Source organism: Sparus aurata, chromosome 21 (genome assembly GCF_900880675.1).
Source record: "Sparus aurata chromosome 21, fSpaAur1.1, whole genome shotgun sequence".
NCBI lineage: Eukaryota > Metazoa > Chordata > Actinopteri > Spariformes > Sparidae > Sparus > Sparus aurata.
The window spans coordinates 12,172,374-12,184,084 of NC_044207.1; the positions used below are offsets into that span (position 1 = coordinate 12,172,374).

General features: G+C 41.3%; 2 protein-coding genes across 7 annotated transcripts; one reads left to right on the forward strand and one right to left on the reverse strand.

Annotated features, from left to right (window-relative positions):
• The first annotated feature begins 158 nt into the window (after positions 1-158).
• On the forward strand, positions 159-2,537 carry tsen15 (TSEN15 tRNA splicing endonuclease subunit). Of its 4 annotated transcripts, XR_003982030.1 has the most exons (6): positions 159-372; positions 467-548; positions 1,487-1,622; positions 1,723-2,026; positions 2,131-2,177; positions 2,284-2,537. XR_003982030.1 is itself a non-coding variant. In XM_030401964.1 (4 exons), the coding sequence occupies exons 1-4, from the start codon at positions 292-294 to the stop codon at positions 1,892-1,894; spliced, it is 471 nt and encodes a 156-aa protein (XP_030257824.1). In that variant the 5' UTR covers positions 159-291; the 3' UTR covers positions 1,895-2,537. The 4 variants fall into 4 exon arrangements, 1 of the variants encoding a protein (XP_030257824.1); XR_003982028.1 differs by having other exon boundaries at positions 1,723-2,177; XR_003982029.1 differs by having other exon boundaries at positions 2,131-2,537.
• A 1,422-nt stretch (positions 2,538-3,959) lies between these two features.
• LOC115572363 (uncharacterized protein C1orf21 homolog) lies at positions 3,960-11,710 on the reverse strand. Of its 3 annotated transcripts, none has more exons than XM_030402364.1 (6): positions 11,326-11,710; positions 9,309-9,450; positions 6,769-6,848; positions 6,248-6,318; positions 5,938-6,001; positions 3,960-4,903 (listed from the first exon to the last, which is right to left on the reverse strand). In XM_030402364.1, exons 2-6 carry the CDS (start codon positions 9,397-9,399, stop codon positions 4,865-4,867), a joined length of 345 nt encoding a protein of 114 aa, XP_030258224.1. In that variant the 5' UTR covers positions 9,400-9,450; positions 11,326-11,710; the 3' UTR covers positions 3,960-4,864. The 3 variants fall into 3 exon arrangements, with proteins under 3 accessions (XP_030258224.1, XP_030258225.1, XP_030258223.1); XM_030402365.1 differs by having other exon boundaries at positions 9,309-9,478; positions 11,326-11,663; XM_030402363.1 differs by having other exon boundaries at positions 9,309-9,513; positions 11,326-11,661.
• Between the last annotated feature and the right edge of the window lies 1 nt (position 11,711).

The window sequence follows — 11,711 nt, forward strand, 5'->3', positions numbered from 1 at the left end:
CACTATTATATTATATTATATTATATTATATTATATTATATTATGTATAGAGAAATGAATAAATGTATGATGGGTGTTTCAGGCTGAGTGGGTTGTTTCTGCCCTCAGGCGTGTCTCTAAGGCTTCCTGTCTGCCACGCGGAAAACAAGCATGAGTAACATTTTCCGCCCGGACGACTGAGACTGTAGCACGCTGGCGAAACTTAAAACATAACTCACACGCGCCGGGACAGCAGCGCTCTGTCCTGACGTTACACTGTGTTAATGAGAGACTGTTCTGTGTCGTTAGATAATGAACATGTCGGAGGAGTCAGACACAGCGGACGTGATGGAGAATCCTCCACCTTCGAACTGGATCCTCCACCATCCAACCGTGAGTGTCAGAGGAGATCTCTGCTGCGTTCACTGCCCTGGCGCTAAATCATGTTATGAATAATATAATATATTTGTCACTAATCTTGTTTTAGTATCAGCTAATGAAGAATCTGGAGGTTGAGGACAGCGAACAGCTCCACACAGCCTTCCTCGTCTACATGGATCTTAGTGAAGGTGAGTGTGAGAAGAGGTTAGCAGGAGCCGGTACTGTCTGTTTGATTGTGCGTTTGTGTGTGTCCTGCAGAGACATGGGTGCTCATCTAACAGGGTCAAGATCTATGTACATATTTGAATGTTCTCAACTCCCTCATATTGCACCTTTAAATGTTTTTGTCAAAAGTTTCACACACATTAATAATTAGAATAGATATGTGAAGGGCTTAAAGTAATACAATGAACCTTTAATTCCCCATTGTGTGTAGTTTGTGTGTAATTGTCTAATGTAAACGCCTCCTCTGCTTATTAAAACTCATTTATAGCCCATAAACAGTTCTTATTTCAGATGTGAATACGGTGTCACTAATGTGAGCTGCAGTCCTGCTCAGTGTTGTACATGTTAATTCTAAATCCAAAGGAGATTACATTTTCCGTATGTTCTGACATTGTGACGTTTATGTCGGAGATATCGGCTCAAGTTAGCGTGCTATACAGCAAGCCCTGATGCATCCCGCTCCAGAAATACTGTGTTGGAGTGTTGACGCCAACACTCCCCTGGTCCTCCGAGCTCTCTGTCCAAACCACTATCTGCACTGCTAACTGAGCTAACTAGCTAATGGCAGCCACAGTTAGCTGTTTTTCTGCTGTCTTTTTTTGTTCGGAGTATGAATTCGACTGGTGTCAAAACCTTACATATTACACCTTTTAAAATGGGTTGTGTCTTCAGTTACATCTAAATTATATGCACTTGTAAAACCTCCAATTGTAGTCGTGCGCATTCAGAGTAATATAAAACAATAACAAACATGTTCTAAATGGGTGGGGGGAGGGTGAATCAGTGTTTGGTGTTGACGGAGGTAAAGCCTTTCTTCTAACTTATGACAACCGGGCTGTAATGACCTCTGGAGGAGCCGCTACAATTCGCCGTAGACTAATTAGACATTTGTTTTCCGCAGTGCGTCATTGGAAAGAGGTGTCTTGTGTCAAGAGTCCTGAGCTGCAGCTGGTTTTGCTGGAAGCGAGGGAAAAGGAAGGAGCACCCGTCCAAACCGTTCTTCCACTGCCTGTTCACCGGCCCCTCAGCCACAAAAGGTAACTGGACGCCTTTTCAGGTTCATTTGTGGACTTTTACTGTCACAACTTGTCTGCCCAAATTTCCCAAACTCACAGCTTCCTCCTCTCTGCCCTGCAGCATACGTCACGTGCTGGACAGAGGCTTCCCCATGCTGCTGTGTGCAGTAGCTGCTGACTCCACCCTGGTCTACCAGAGGATGACTGACGGGTTGGTGACACCTGATCCCCCTGTAGGACCCTTCCAGGATCTGGGACGCCGGCAGCATCGAAAGAGACGGCAGCAGCGCTGAGCAGCTGGTGTGAGGAGTCATGAAGGTGTTGATGCTGAACCACAGAAGAGCAGAATGAGACAGGCAGGCAGTTGGTTCGTCTCTCAGTCTGTCTAAGCTGCTCCTAAAGAAATAGATGGAACATGGCAGCAGGTGCTAATGGAATGAACGACAGTGAACCTGAACCAGAACCTGTTCGCTGTAAGAACAGCAGGCCCCTTAAAAAAACTTTTAACCCATTGTCTTTGGTTGCACAGGTCTATGGGTTGTGAAAAGGTCGACCGGAGAGTGAGGTGATTTTCAAGTAAGGTGAAGAGCCAATTTCTGCAGTTATTAACAAGAAAACGAGACATTCATGTGTTTTTAAATGCTTGTAATGATCTCGTGATCCCTCTCATACTGACCTCTAGGAATCACTGGTCTGGTTCATTGTTTAAATAATCTGTGACAAAACACAGGCCGGTTCCCACGAGGTCACAGGCCTTCCTGAGAAACTTCAAACTGGACCTGACGAGTTGGATCCCAGTGAACATTTAGAGTGCGTTAGTTCTGCTGGTACTGGACTTTTGAGGCTCATACAACATGTTAATTGATCATTATCATCAAGACATATTATTTTTTACCTCAGACCTAACAATAAAGTTTCTGATGAGGATCCCTTCCATTGTGACTTTTGCCTTTTTTATTATTGTTATTTCATTTGTTTCCGGACCACTGACCAATGTGCAATTAGCAATAACTAAGGATAGCAGGGAGAGAGTTATGTAAATGATCTCAAATCAAAGTGTCACCAAGGTACATTAAATTAATTCATGTTTTCTTTTTTTTTTTTTAAGGATTTCAAGGTTATTGTAGCAAACTTTGTGTTGCTATAAACAAGCTGGTAATAACACGACAGCATTACCTGGAGATATAATATTAATATTATTTAATTCCTTGCTTCTGTTATCTCTTACCTTAGTTAATAGCACCATCAGGTAAAGCTGTAATGCTTCAGTGACTCGTTTTGTACTGAGCTGGACGTTTCACAGTTGGAATATAAATGCATCAGTGCTCTCTGGTGGACGAACTGCATTGGTCGAACAGTTTTTAAATGACATCAGTTGTGTCTTGAGCATTACTGTACTGTAATGTCTAGTTAATTTATGGCCAGTATGATTATCTCAATATGCTAAAAATATCAGCCATAACAATGGAATAGTTGGGCTGTAATTGTTACCTGCAAGGAGCTGCAACCATGAACTGTTTTATAATATGGACAGAATTAAATTAGGAACCCATCAATTGCAAAGGCATGAGTTGCCCTACCTCTGATTGGTTAGTTCTTGTTGTCTTCGGTGGTTGGGTTGATTAGATGTAGGCATGAGGAGTGATGATTGGTCAGGGTTAGGTTGAGAATGTGACGGTAGACCAATCCGGGGCAGACTTGGCTTGGTAATGCCTTCTTCTTGGTAGGATTCATAAAATCGCTTCCGGCTCTGAAACAAACGACCCTAAACCGGGATTCCTTCTAAAGGCCAGCAGGGGTCGACTCCCCTGGTTTTAAAACAAGTCTGATCGCACGTAAGCTTATGAGAAAATGACCCTACTTCTCACTTGATTTACTACCCAAGTACACAGTTTGTTAGTGGGTTTATGGTTTTAGTCTCTAGTTTCAAGTCTTATATTCATGTTTGTAAATTATGGACCTGCTTACAGCAAAATACACAATTAAGTTATGCGTGAGGGCGTGGCTACATTTGATTGAAAAGTCAGAATTACAGCGCCATCTCAGGTTCCCAAGGACATTCCCCTCTAGCGCCACACTCTTGTCCAAATATGGTCACTTCATCCTCCGAAAAATACAAGATGGCAGCAGCTATAATGGCAGACCAAATTGTAGTCCACCAATCGATGTGACGTCAGGGTTTACGTTTGGCTGCATCTAATGAAGATATCACCTAAATTCATTGGTTGCATGAGCCACAGTGCATTCCATTTCATAATCTGGTATCAGGCGATTCATTTAAATAATACCAGCGCCATGCAGGCTGTGCTGTTGGCTGCACTTCCTGTTTTCTTTCACATACCACAACACTGTCAGCTGTGTGATTAAGATACTGGAAACATTTTTTTTATTTTTCTAGAAAATAAAAAAACAAAACCAAAAAACAAAACATTTAACTGAACACAACAACATAACACTGGTGTGGGGAATACATAATGAGACTCGAATGTGATTTTGCAGTGTCCACCATTAACATGGCACAGATACTGAAGCAGGGGACATCAATAACCCTGCTGTGTGAGTGCACGAGTGTCTTTTTTTTTTGTTTAAATGGTGCAGTAGTGTCTAAATGAGAGGAAGGACTAGACCACATGAGACAAAGATTACAACACTTCAACCCTGAGCCTTATTCAACATAAATACTCTACATCATCGCAGAAGACAGACATGGACAGACAAACACATTGTACTGGCCAACGTGCTGTAGAAAAGAGGTTCAGACTGTGTCTTGGAATGCAGGAAGTGTCCTTGACTTTTTCAGGGAGGCGTTCAAGGATGAAATATTCGAAAATGATGCTGATAGAGAGGTTATCTTCACTTTGAGTCAGCGTCCACAAGGGCACTGGTCGCTTCTGCTGTGGAAATTTATATTTGAAAGAGTCTTATGGTTGACGGCCATGTATATCGGCCTTCCAGCACTTATCCAAGCAGGGAAAGAAAAGCAGATTAAAATCCCAAGACCTCTGTCGTCCTGTAATGGCTTCATTGAGGAAGTAAACCTCGAAACGTATAAATACTGAACCATCTTTGATTTGGGTGGTCGTTTCTCGCTGGGTTATGCAGGAACTAACAATGTGAGCAGGAGGGCAAAAAGGTGCTTGATTCAAGTCAGTAATCCATTTTTCTCAGGCGTGTTCATACAAGGGACAGTCCTCCCCCCGGACATGGTAACACTGGAGTGACAGGTCCTTCATACTGAGACTGATGGACACACGGCCACAGTGCTATGTCATGTCCTCCTCCTCTGAGCAGTAGTCTCGGCCCTGGAAACAAGCACAGACAGATTCATGTATATTACATTTTATTGGTATCAGATGCTTATTTTTGATGATTTATAGTTTTAGAAGGAACAAACGTTCTTGGTTGCCAGACTGAGTGGGGAGCTCAGGAAGTACTGAGCAACAGATTCATCCATACACACCAGCAAAGCCAGCAGGTTTTGATAAATATAAAAGTCTTGTCCATACTGCTTTTGTTCCTGCACGCACTTTCCTCCATCCTCTCAAAACCCCTTGACAACAGCTGCTGGATAATGTTTTTGCATGCATTTTGTGTGTGTCTGTGTGCACAGATGAAGCAAACAATGATGTGGGTGAGAGAGCCACATTTCTCTTTAGGTAGAAGTGAATTGTTAGACAACAATAGAGCTTTCTGTCACATTGGAATCAGTTGATCAGACAGGGTGTGGTTGCACAAGCACTTTCTCCAGGTGTGACTAAATATTTTCATTGGTCTGAACTGAAATGTGTCAGTTTCTGTTTTGGAAACAACTGAGGGTACCACATTTTCTTGCTGAATGCGATTTAAATGAATTAAAATGCTGTGCTGGCTCACCTAAATTCCAAAGTTAGGCGCACCAGTGCGGCTAATGTGAAAAGTTAGTATGGAGCTATAGATAGACTTATTAGAAGAGGAAATTAATTGTTTGTTTAATTCTTTTTTTACTTAGTTAACAATGAGAAGAATACAGAATGATGCCATCTTTCTACTTTGATACACAGGATATGATTTAACTTCCCCGTATACTTTGAAACAATGAAAACATAGTTTGAACACATGGAGTCACACTGCAGCAGTCAGTAAAACGTGTTGTCAACAGTACATCTTTAAATAACTTCACTGGTGGGACGGACATGACAGATTGAGGCCGTTTTGAGGTATCATGTTGTCATCTGCTGTGTCCTCACTTGACACAGATTTGCTGCAGTGACAGGATTAACCTCCATTATGTCATTTAGCAGGAGCTTTTTTGCAAAAACATCAAGCGATGCTCCGCTGAAGGGCTGTCGTTCCTTACTTTCTCGATTTTCTCATCCAGCATCCTGAAGAATTCCTGCTGACTCTCCGAGGAGTGGATGCTCCTGCAGGGAAAAAAACATGCAGCAGGTTAGAGTCCGGCAGTAGGATTTATGTTTGGATCAGGGGTTAATGTTAACACATTTCTGAGGATCAAAAAAAAAAAAGACCAAACAAATAAACTGCAACACACAGCTTTTAGCTCAGCATCACTTCCTGTCATCATGAATCCAAAATGTACATCTGGGTTGGATTTCCTTCACCACCAAATTCATGTAGTCAGGAAAAGCAATTCAGCCAGTGATACTTACAGAATCTTTCCGTTCCCGTTGGACCCTGTTTCATCCATATGTTGACCTTTACCCAGCAGAGCACTTTTCTCCTGCGGAGCATCCAAGCAAGCACACGCAAACACACGCACACGCACATCAAAAAGTTGTTTTATGTTCTGTTATTTAGCAGAAAGCAAAATTAAAAAACAGTAAGACGTTTCCTTACGTTGTTTTGTATTGATATTTCAACAGACTTGTGTATTCTAAATAAATCAACTTTAATATATATGGCATTAGTCAGTATTTACATGTGAAAGTACACGACATAATAAATGTATGGTATTAACCGAATCTCCATTATCTTGTAGCATTGTTGTGTTAAATCAGTCCTCATTTGTATGCAGATGTATGCAGCCTGTCTGAACACAAAGTTTCTGTCACGACACATTTTGATCACAAACGGACGGTTTCTACAGACAAACTGAAGCCGTCATAACACAGAGAAAAGTTCCCATTACAGGCGTATAGTAGAAGACAAAGTGTGGAATAGAGTCACGCACTGTGCTGTCCTGGCCGTCCACTCCTCCCTCGTCTCCACTCATGTACTTGACTTTCTCCACTCCTTTCATCTTGTACTCATCTGTGACAGAGGGAGGCAGAGAGGCAGAGAGGAGCCTCTGATTAACAAACGACAGAAGACGCCGGCGGGCCGGCGAGCAGAGGACGACCCACTCACCACCGCTCTGATCAGCCACAATCCTCCCAGTTAATAGTTCTCACAGTTCAGCTCTTGGCAAAGTAATTCTGTGCTTGTATTCTCACGCTCCGCACTAAATCCCCTCCTAACAATGGCTGGCAAGCGGCGAACACATGAGCCGTCAGCCTGATTCTCCTCTTTCTCTATGCCTCTCCATCTTTTGCACAACCCCCCCCCCCCCCCCCCACAAACCTGCTCCACCGTCTCACTCCCACGCTTTTAGGAAAATGAAAATGCAGTTGTGGCGCATACTTAACGCTGGCCCTGATGGACACATCGTCACAACACATCAGATTGATGCTGGGCAAGTTATTGTTGTCGCTCACTGATCATTTTAGTTTAATTTCATCTGCAGCAGCTTTAAAAACTATGACGCGCTGCATGCTGGCTTACATTTGTGCTGTTCTGGTATAGACATGATGCTAGCACCATGTACAGGTGTGACTGCTTGGCTTGATTAATGGTGCTGTTAGGATCTGACAACCCTTTTATAAACTCTTGATTAAAGGTTAACTCCTCTGTTTTTACACATTAAAATGTGTTTACAGGTCTTGTGAGTACGACTGCAGATGTGAAAAATGTAGTATAAAGCTTTTTGTGTCTCAAGAGGAAGCTGCATGTAATCTGATAATCTGCCTCCAGTGACGTCAATCAGATGCTAAATTGCATTGTGGGTAATGTAAGCAGCAGGTTTTTGAAAAGGAAGAAGAATATCTCAGGTTCTGCTCTACTGATTTTCATCATTTGACTTAAAACTGTCCATAATGAGACCAACAGTGTTACAGGAGCACGATGCTAGACCAGTGGATGGTTTTTCAGACCTGGTGCCTACATTACCCACAATGCAACTGAGCCATTGATTTATCAGACCACATGCCGCCTCCTCTGGAGCAGCAAAAAGCTTTATATTGCTTCTACTTTCTCTAACTATGCGAAAAGTGTTTAACAATAAAAAGCATATACATATTCATGTATTTATAAAGAAGTCTGAAATTATTTGACTAAAATTGAAGTTAAACAGCTTCATGTTTGGTAATAAATCGTTCAAGGAAGTGTCCAAGCAAAAATGCCACATAATTGTTGGTTCCAGCTTGTTCAGAGTGAGAATGAAAGGCATGTATAGTCAGTATCTTTAGGTTTTAGACTCTTAGAGCGATAAAGCTTAAACACTGTAGATCTCATCTTAGCCACAATTTTCTACCATTTGATAGACTTAACAATTAACATGCTGCTTCAATTGAAGGGTAAATCAAGTGTTAGTTGGTGGCTCTGACTGTTCAACCTTTCATATGCACCTTTGTTCTGACAGCGCATTCAGTGTCTAAAGATCCATCCCAGCACTTGTACAACTGCTAACTGTTCTGAAAACTTTTAGCTAAGGTTGCATTTCCAAAGTGTATTTTAATTATTTAAACACAACCTTTCAATCCCATTTGAGCTTCAGTTTATATGACAACTGAACATCAAACTGGGGAAAAATGTTTTCTTGAACATCGTGATATATACATATATATACATATATATATATATATATATATATATATATATATATACATATATATATATATATATACACATATATATATATATACATATATATATATATACATATATATATATATATATATAACACATACATATATATATATATATATATATATATATATATATATATATATATATATATATATATATATATATATATATATATATATATATATATATATATATGTAGGGTTTTTCAAAAATATAGAACATATTTATTGTATCTGTAGATATACATATCTGTAAAAGAGGATTAAAAGCTTTTTAACACAGGTGTAAACTGAATATCTTGAGGTTTAAGACTCTTGATCAGATCTAACAAGAAAGTCCAAGTTGTCATCTTTTCACAATCTTTAACATCTAATAGACCAAACAATTACCAAAAACATTTTAGCCCAAAAGTACTGACAGTGAAATTAACTGAATTGTTGTTGTTGGCTCGTGGCTCTTACGTTAACCTTTCATGTGCACCTGCGTCTAATAAAGCACTAATTAAGGGATCATCATCATTACCAGAGCTGAAAAAGTCTTCTTAAGTCCATCCAAGCACTTCTTTTCAATACTGCTAACAAAACAAAACTCAAAAAAACATGAAAGCATAGTGCATTATTTTTTATTTAAAATACCCATATCATATATACTAATGTGACCTAATCTGTGAAAACCCAGGTATTGAGTCACAAATGAACTTCGACATGAGCAGTGAATAACAATGACATATAGTGTCCAACATCTCAAATTCTAGGATATGAACAAAAGTGGGATACAATCTGAACAAATAGAAGTGAGCAGACTGACCGGAGAGGAGGTCCCCATTGCTGTAGGCTTTGTTCTGGCCCTCCTCACCGTTGGGCACAGCAGACACCTGCTTGGCGGAGGTGCAGCCCATCTCCTCCTCCTCAGCTGCTCTCCTCCTCACTCCTGAGCATTACAGACACACCTGGGGGCAGGTAGGAGCGAGTGACAGACTGTGGCAAGAGAGAGTAAGAAGTACAGGAAAGTCCTACAACAGGAAAATTAAAGATATGGTGTTAAAATATTACTTTGATAAAAGTGAGAGTCACCCATTTGAAAAGTACTTGAGTAAAAGTCTTAAAGTATCTGGTATTAAAGGTGCTTAGAGGTGCAATATGTAAGAATTGGCCACCTGTCAAATAAATTATCAAAACAAATAGGTGTCCGCATTTCACTGGAGTAAGTGCTGCAAAGTTAGCTGCCTTTAGCTGGTTAGCTCAGTTAGCCGTGCAGCTAGCAGTTCAGACTGGGAATACCTAGAATAATGGGGAGTGTTGGTGTTGACATCAGCAGCACAGGAGCTTTAGACTGGGATGTGTCGGGGCTAACAGGTTAGCCTGCTAACTCATATCTTTGGAAGAAGATACATAGATGTCGGAACTGTTATTTAAATTCTGTTGATCATTTTATTAAGTATTTAAGTTAGTGTTTGTATGCCTTTGACTAAAATTCTTACATACTGAACCCTGAAGAAACAAAAGTGATATTCTGCCAATAGATATAAAAAGTACAAGAGTTAAATATACAGTATATGTACATGCATGAATGTGGCTTGACCAATTACTGGATCCAACATGTTTTAAAAAACCAATGTACTTTTGTTGTGATGTAGCACGTAGTCGTCAAAGTAAGGAGGAACTAACATTATCGCATAAATGTAGTGGAGTAGAAAGTAAAATATTTGCCTCTAAAAATAAAATTAAAAATACTGTTAAGTACAAGTAGATCAAAATGATAGCCTACTTAGGCACAGTACTCGAGTAAAAGTACTTAGTTACATTCCATCACTGTGTGTAGGTATGTGTAAATAAGGACCACACACTTATTCGGCGAGCAGAGACCGAGCATAGATAACAGGCAGGCCCCTTAATAGATGCTTTGTCTCTGGGGAAATCATCTGAGGAGCGTCTGTCCGTGTGAGAGACATCCAGAGGAGAGTGTGCTCCCTGTGACCCTCCGAACCGAACCTCTCACAGGAAATGAGCTACACCGGACTGCATTTCGCAGAGGAAGGGATCCCTGAGCTCCTTGGCTTGGGAATCAATAATTTGTCATAATCAATTAGTAAAGAAACGCCGCGCCCCGGAATTAAAACATATTATCTAAAAAGGACAATAAACTAGACGGTTTCGCAGGGTTGTGATTGACGCACACGCCGGTCTGGGAACACACCAATGAGAAGGTGCGCGCGGCGGTGCCAGCTGCACCGCAACAATAAGGCCTTTCAAGCTGTTAAGGATGCCACTGTGCCAAGCAGCCGGGCCATTTCAGTCTGTGAATGGGGGTGTTCAGAGGATTAATCTGAGGCTGCGGACAAGTGCTCGCATCTCCACCGTTATATCGGCGTGGAGCAATATGGCTAACATGACAGTGTGTCGGACCATAAGACCAGGCTGTGGAGGATGATTGATCCCTGCACGGTACAGCTGCAGTCAGCTGATCTGCACACATCACACCCCCATGACTTGTTGGCTTATATCCTATATTGATACATTTAAAAGCGGCAGCTGCAGATCATAAGCGGTGCATCACTGCGCGGATATTTCTATACATTTATAGGCGAGCGAATAATAAAGAGAGGGATTCTCCGTAAAGCTGCAAAATATCAAACATCGTCTCATTTCACGACATCGGATATACGATCGGGGTGCATTAAAACAATCAATAACAAAAGAAAATGAGGGGAAAAAAAGAGCAGCCATTCCACGACCAGGCGACGCCGAGACCAAATCGTCAGTACTGAACCAAATAAACAAACAATGGGCTGCAGAATGAAAGCACAGCAATGCTGCAGAGTTACCTTTCTGGTTTGTCCATGGTTCCTCTGGTTGTAATGCAGAGAGGCTTCACTCCAGACGGAGGAACCAGACAGACCGCATCTGCACCTCTCGGCTCAGCACGGGCATCAGCAGTGGAGATGCAGTCAGTCCGTCTGCCAGCTGTCTGGTCGGACTGCTGGAGCTCATGGCCTGCCCGATACTCTGTTAAAGTGGTTAAATAGCGCCTGCTGGTTACAGAATAAACAAGCGAGTCAAACTACGACTGGTGCGAATTTCGAAAATAGATTTTTCAAGAAGGAATGACACAAAACATCCTCGTAATTTTCCACATGGTTTAACAGGCGTCCTACCTCTTTATGCTATGGAAATTTGACTACGAAGTTGCATTTTCACCAGTTTCCACCCG

Excerpts from the sequence above, each read along its gene's own strand:
- LOC115572363 (XM_030402364.1), bottom strand. The coding sequence starts at position 9,399 with ATGGGCTGCACCTCCGCCAAGCAGGTGTCTGCTGTGCCCAACGGTGAG. Across the intron at positions 6,002-6,247 it reads AACGGGAACGGAAAGATTCT|GAGCATCCACTCCTCGGAGA; the intron begins GTAAGTATCACT and ends TTTTCCCTGCAG. Across the intron at positions 4,904-5,937 it reads TGGATGAGAAAATCGAGAAA|GGCCGAGACTACTGCTCAGA; the intron begins GTAAGGAACGAC and ends GCTTGTTTCCAG.
- tsen15 (XM_030401964.1), top strand. The coding sequence starts at position 292 with ATGAACATGTCGGAGGAGTCAGACACAGCGGACGTGATGGAGAATCCT. Across the intron at positions 549-1,486 it reads CTACATGGATCTTAGTGAAG|TGCGTCATTGGAAAGAGGTG; the intron begins GTGAGTGTGAGA and ends TGTTTTCCGCAG. Across the intron at positions 1,623-1,722 it reads CGGCCCCTCAGCCACAAAAG|CATACGTCACGTGCTGGACA; the intron begins GTAACTGGACGC and ends TCTGCCCTGCAG.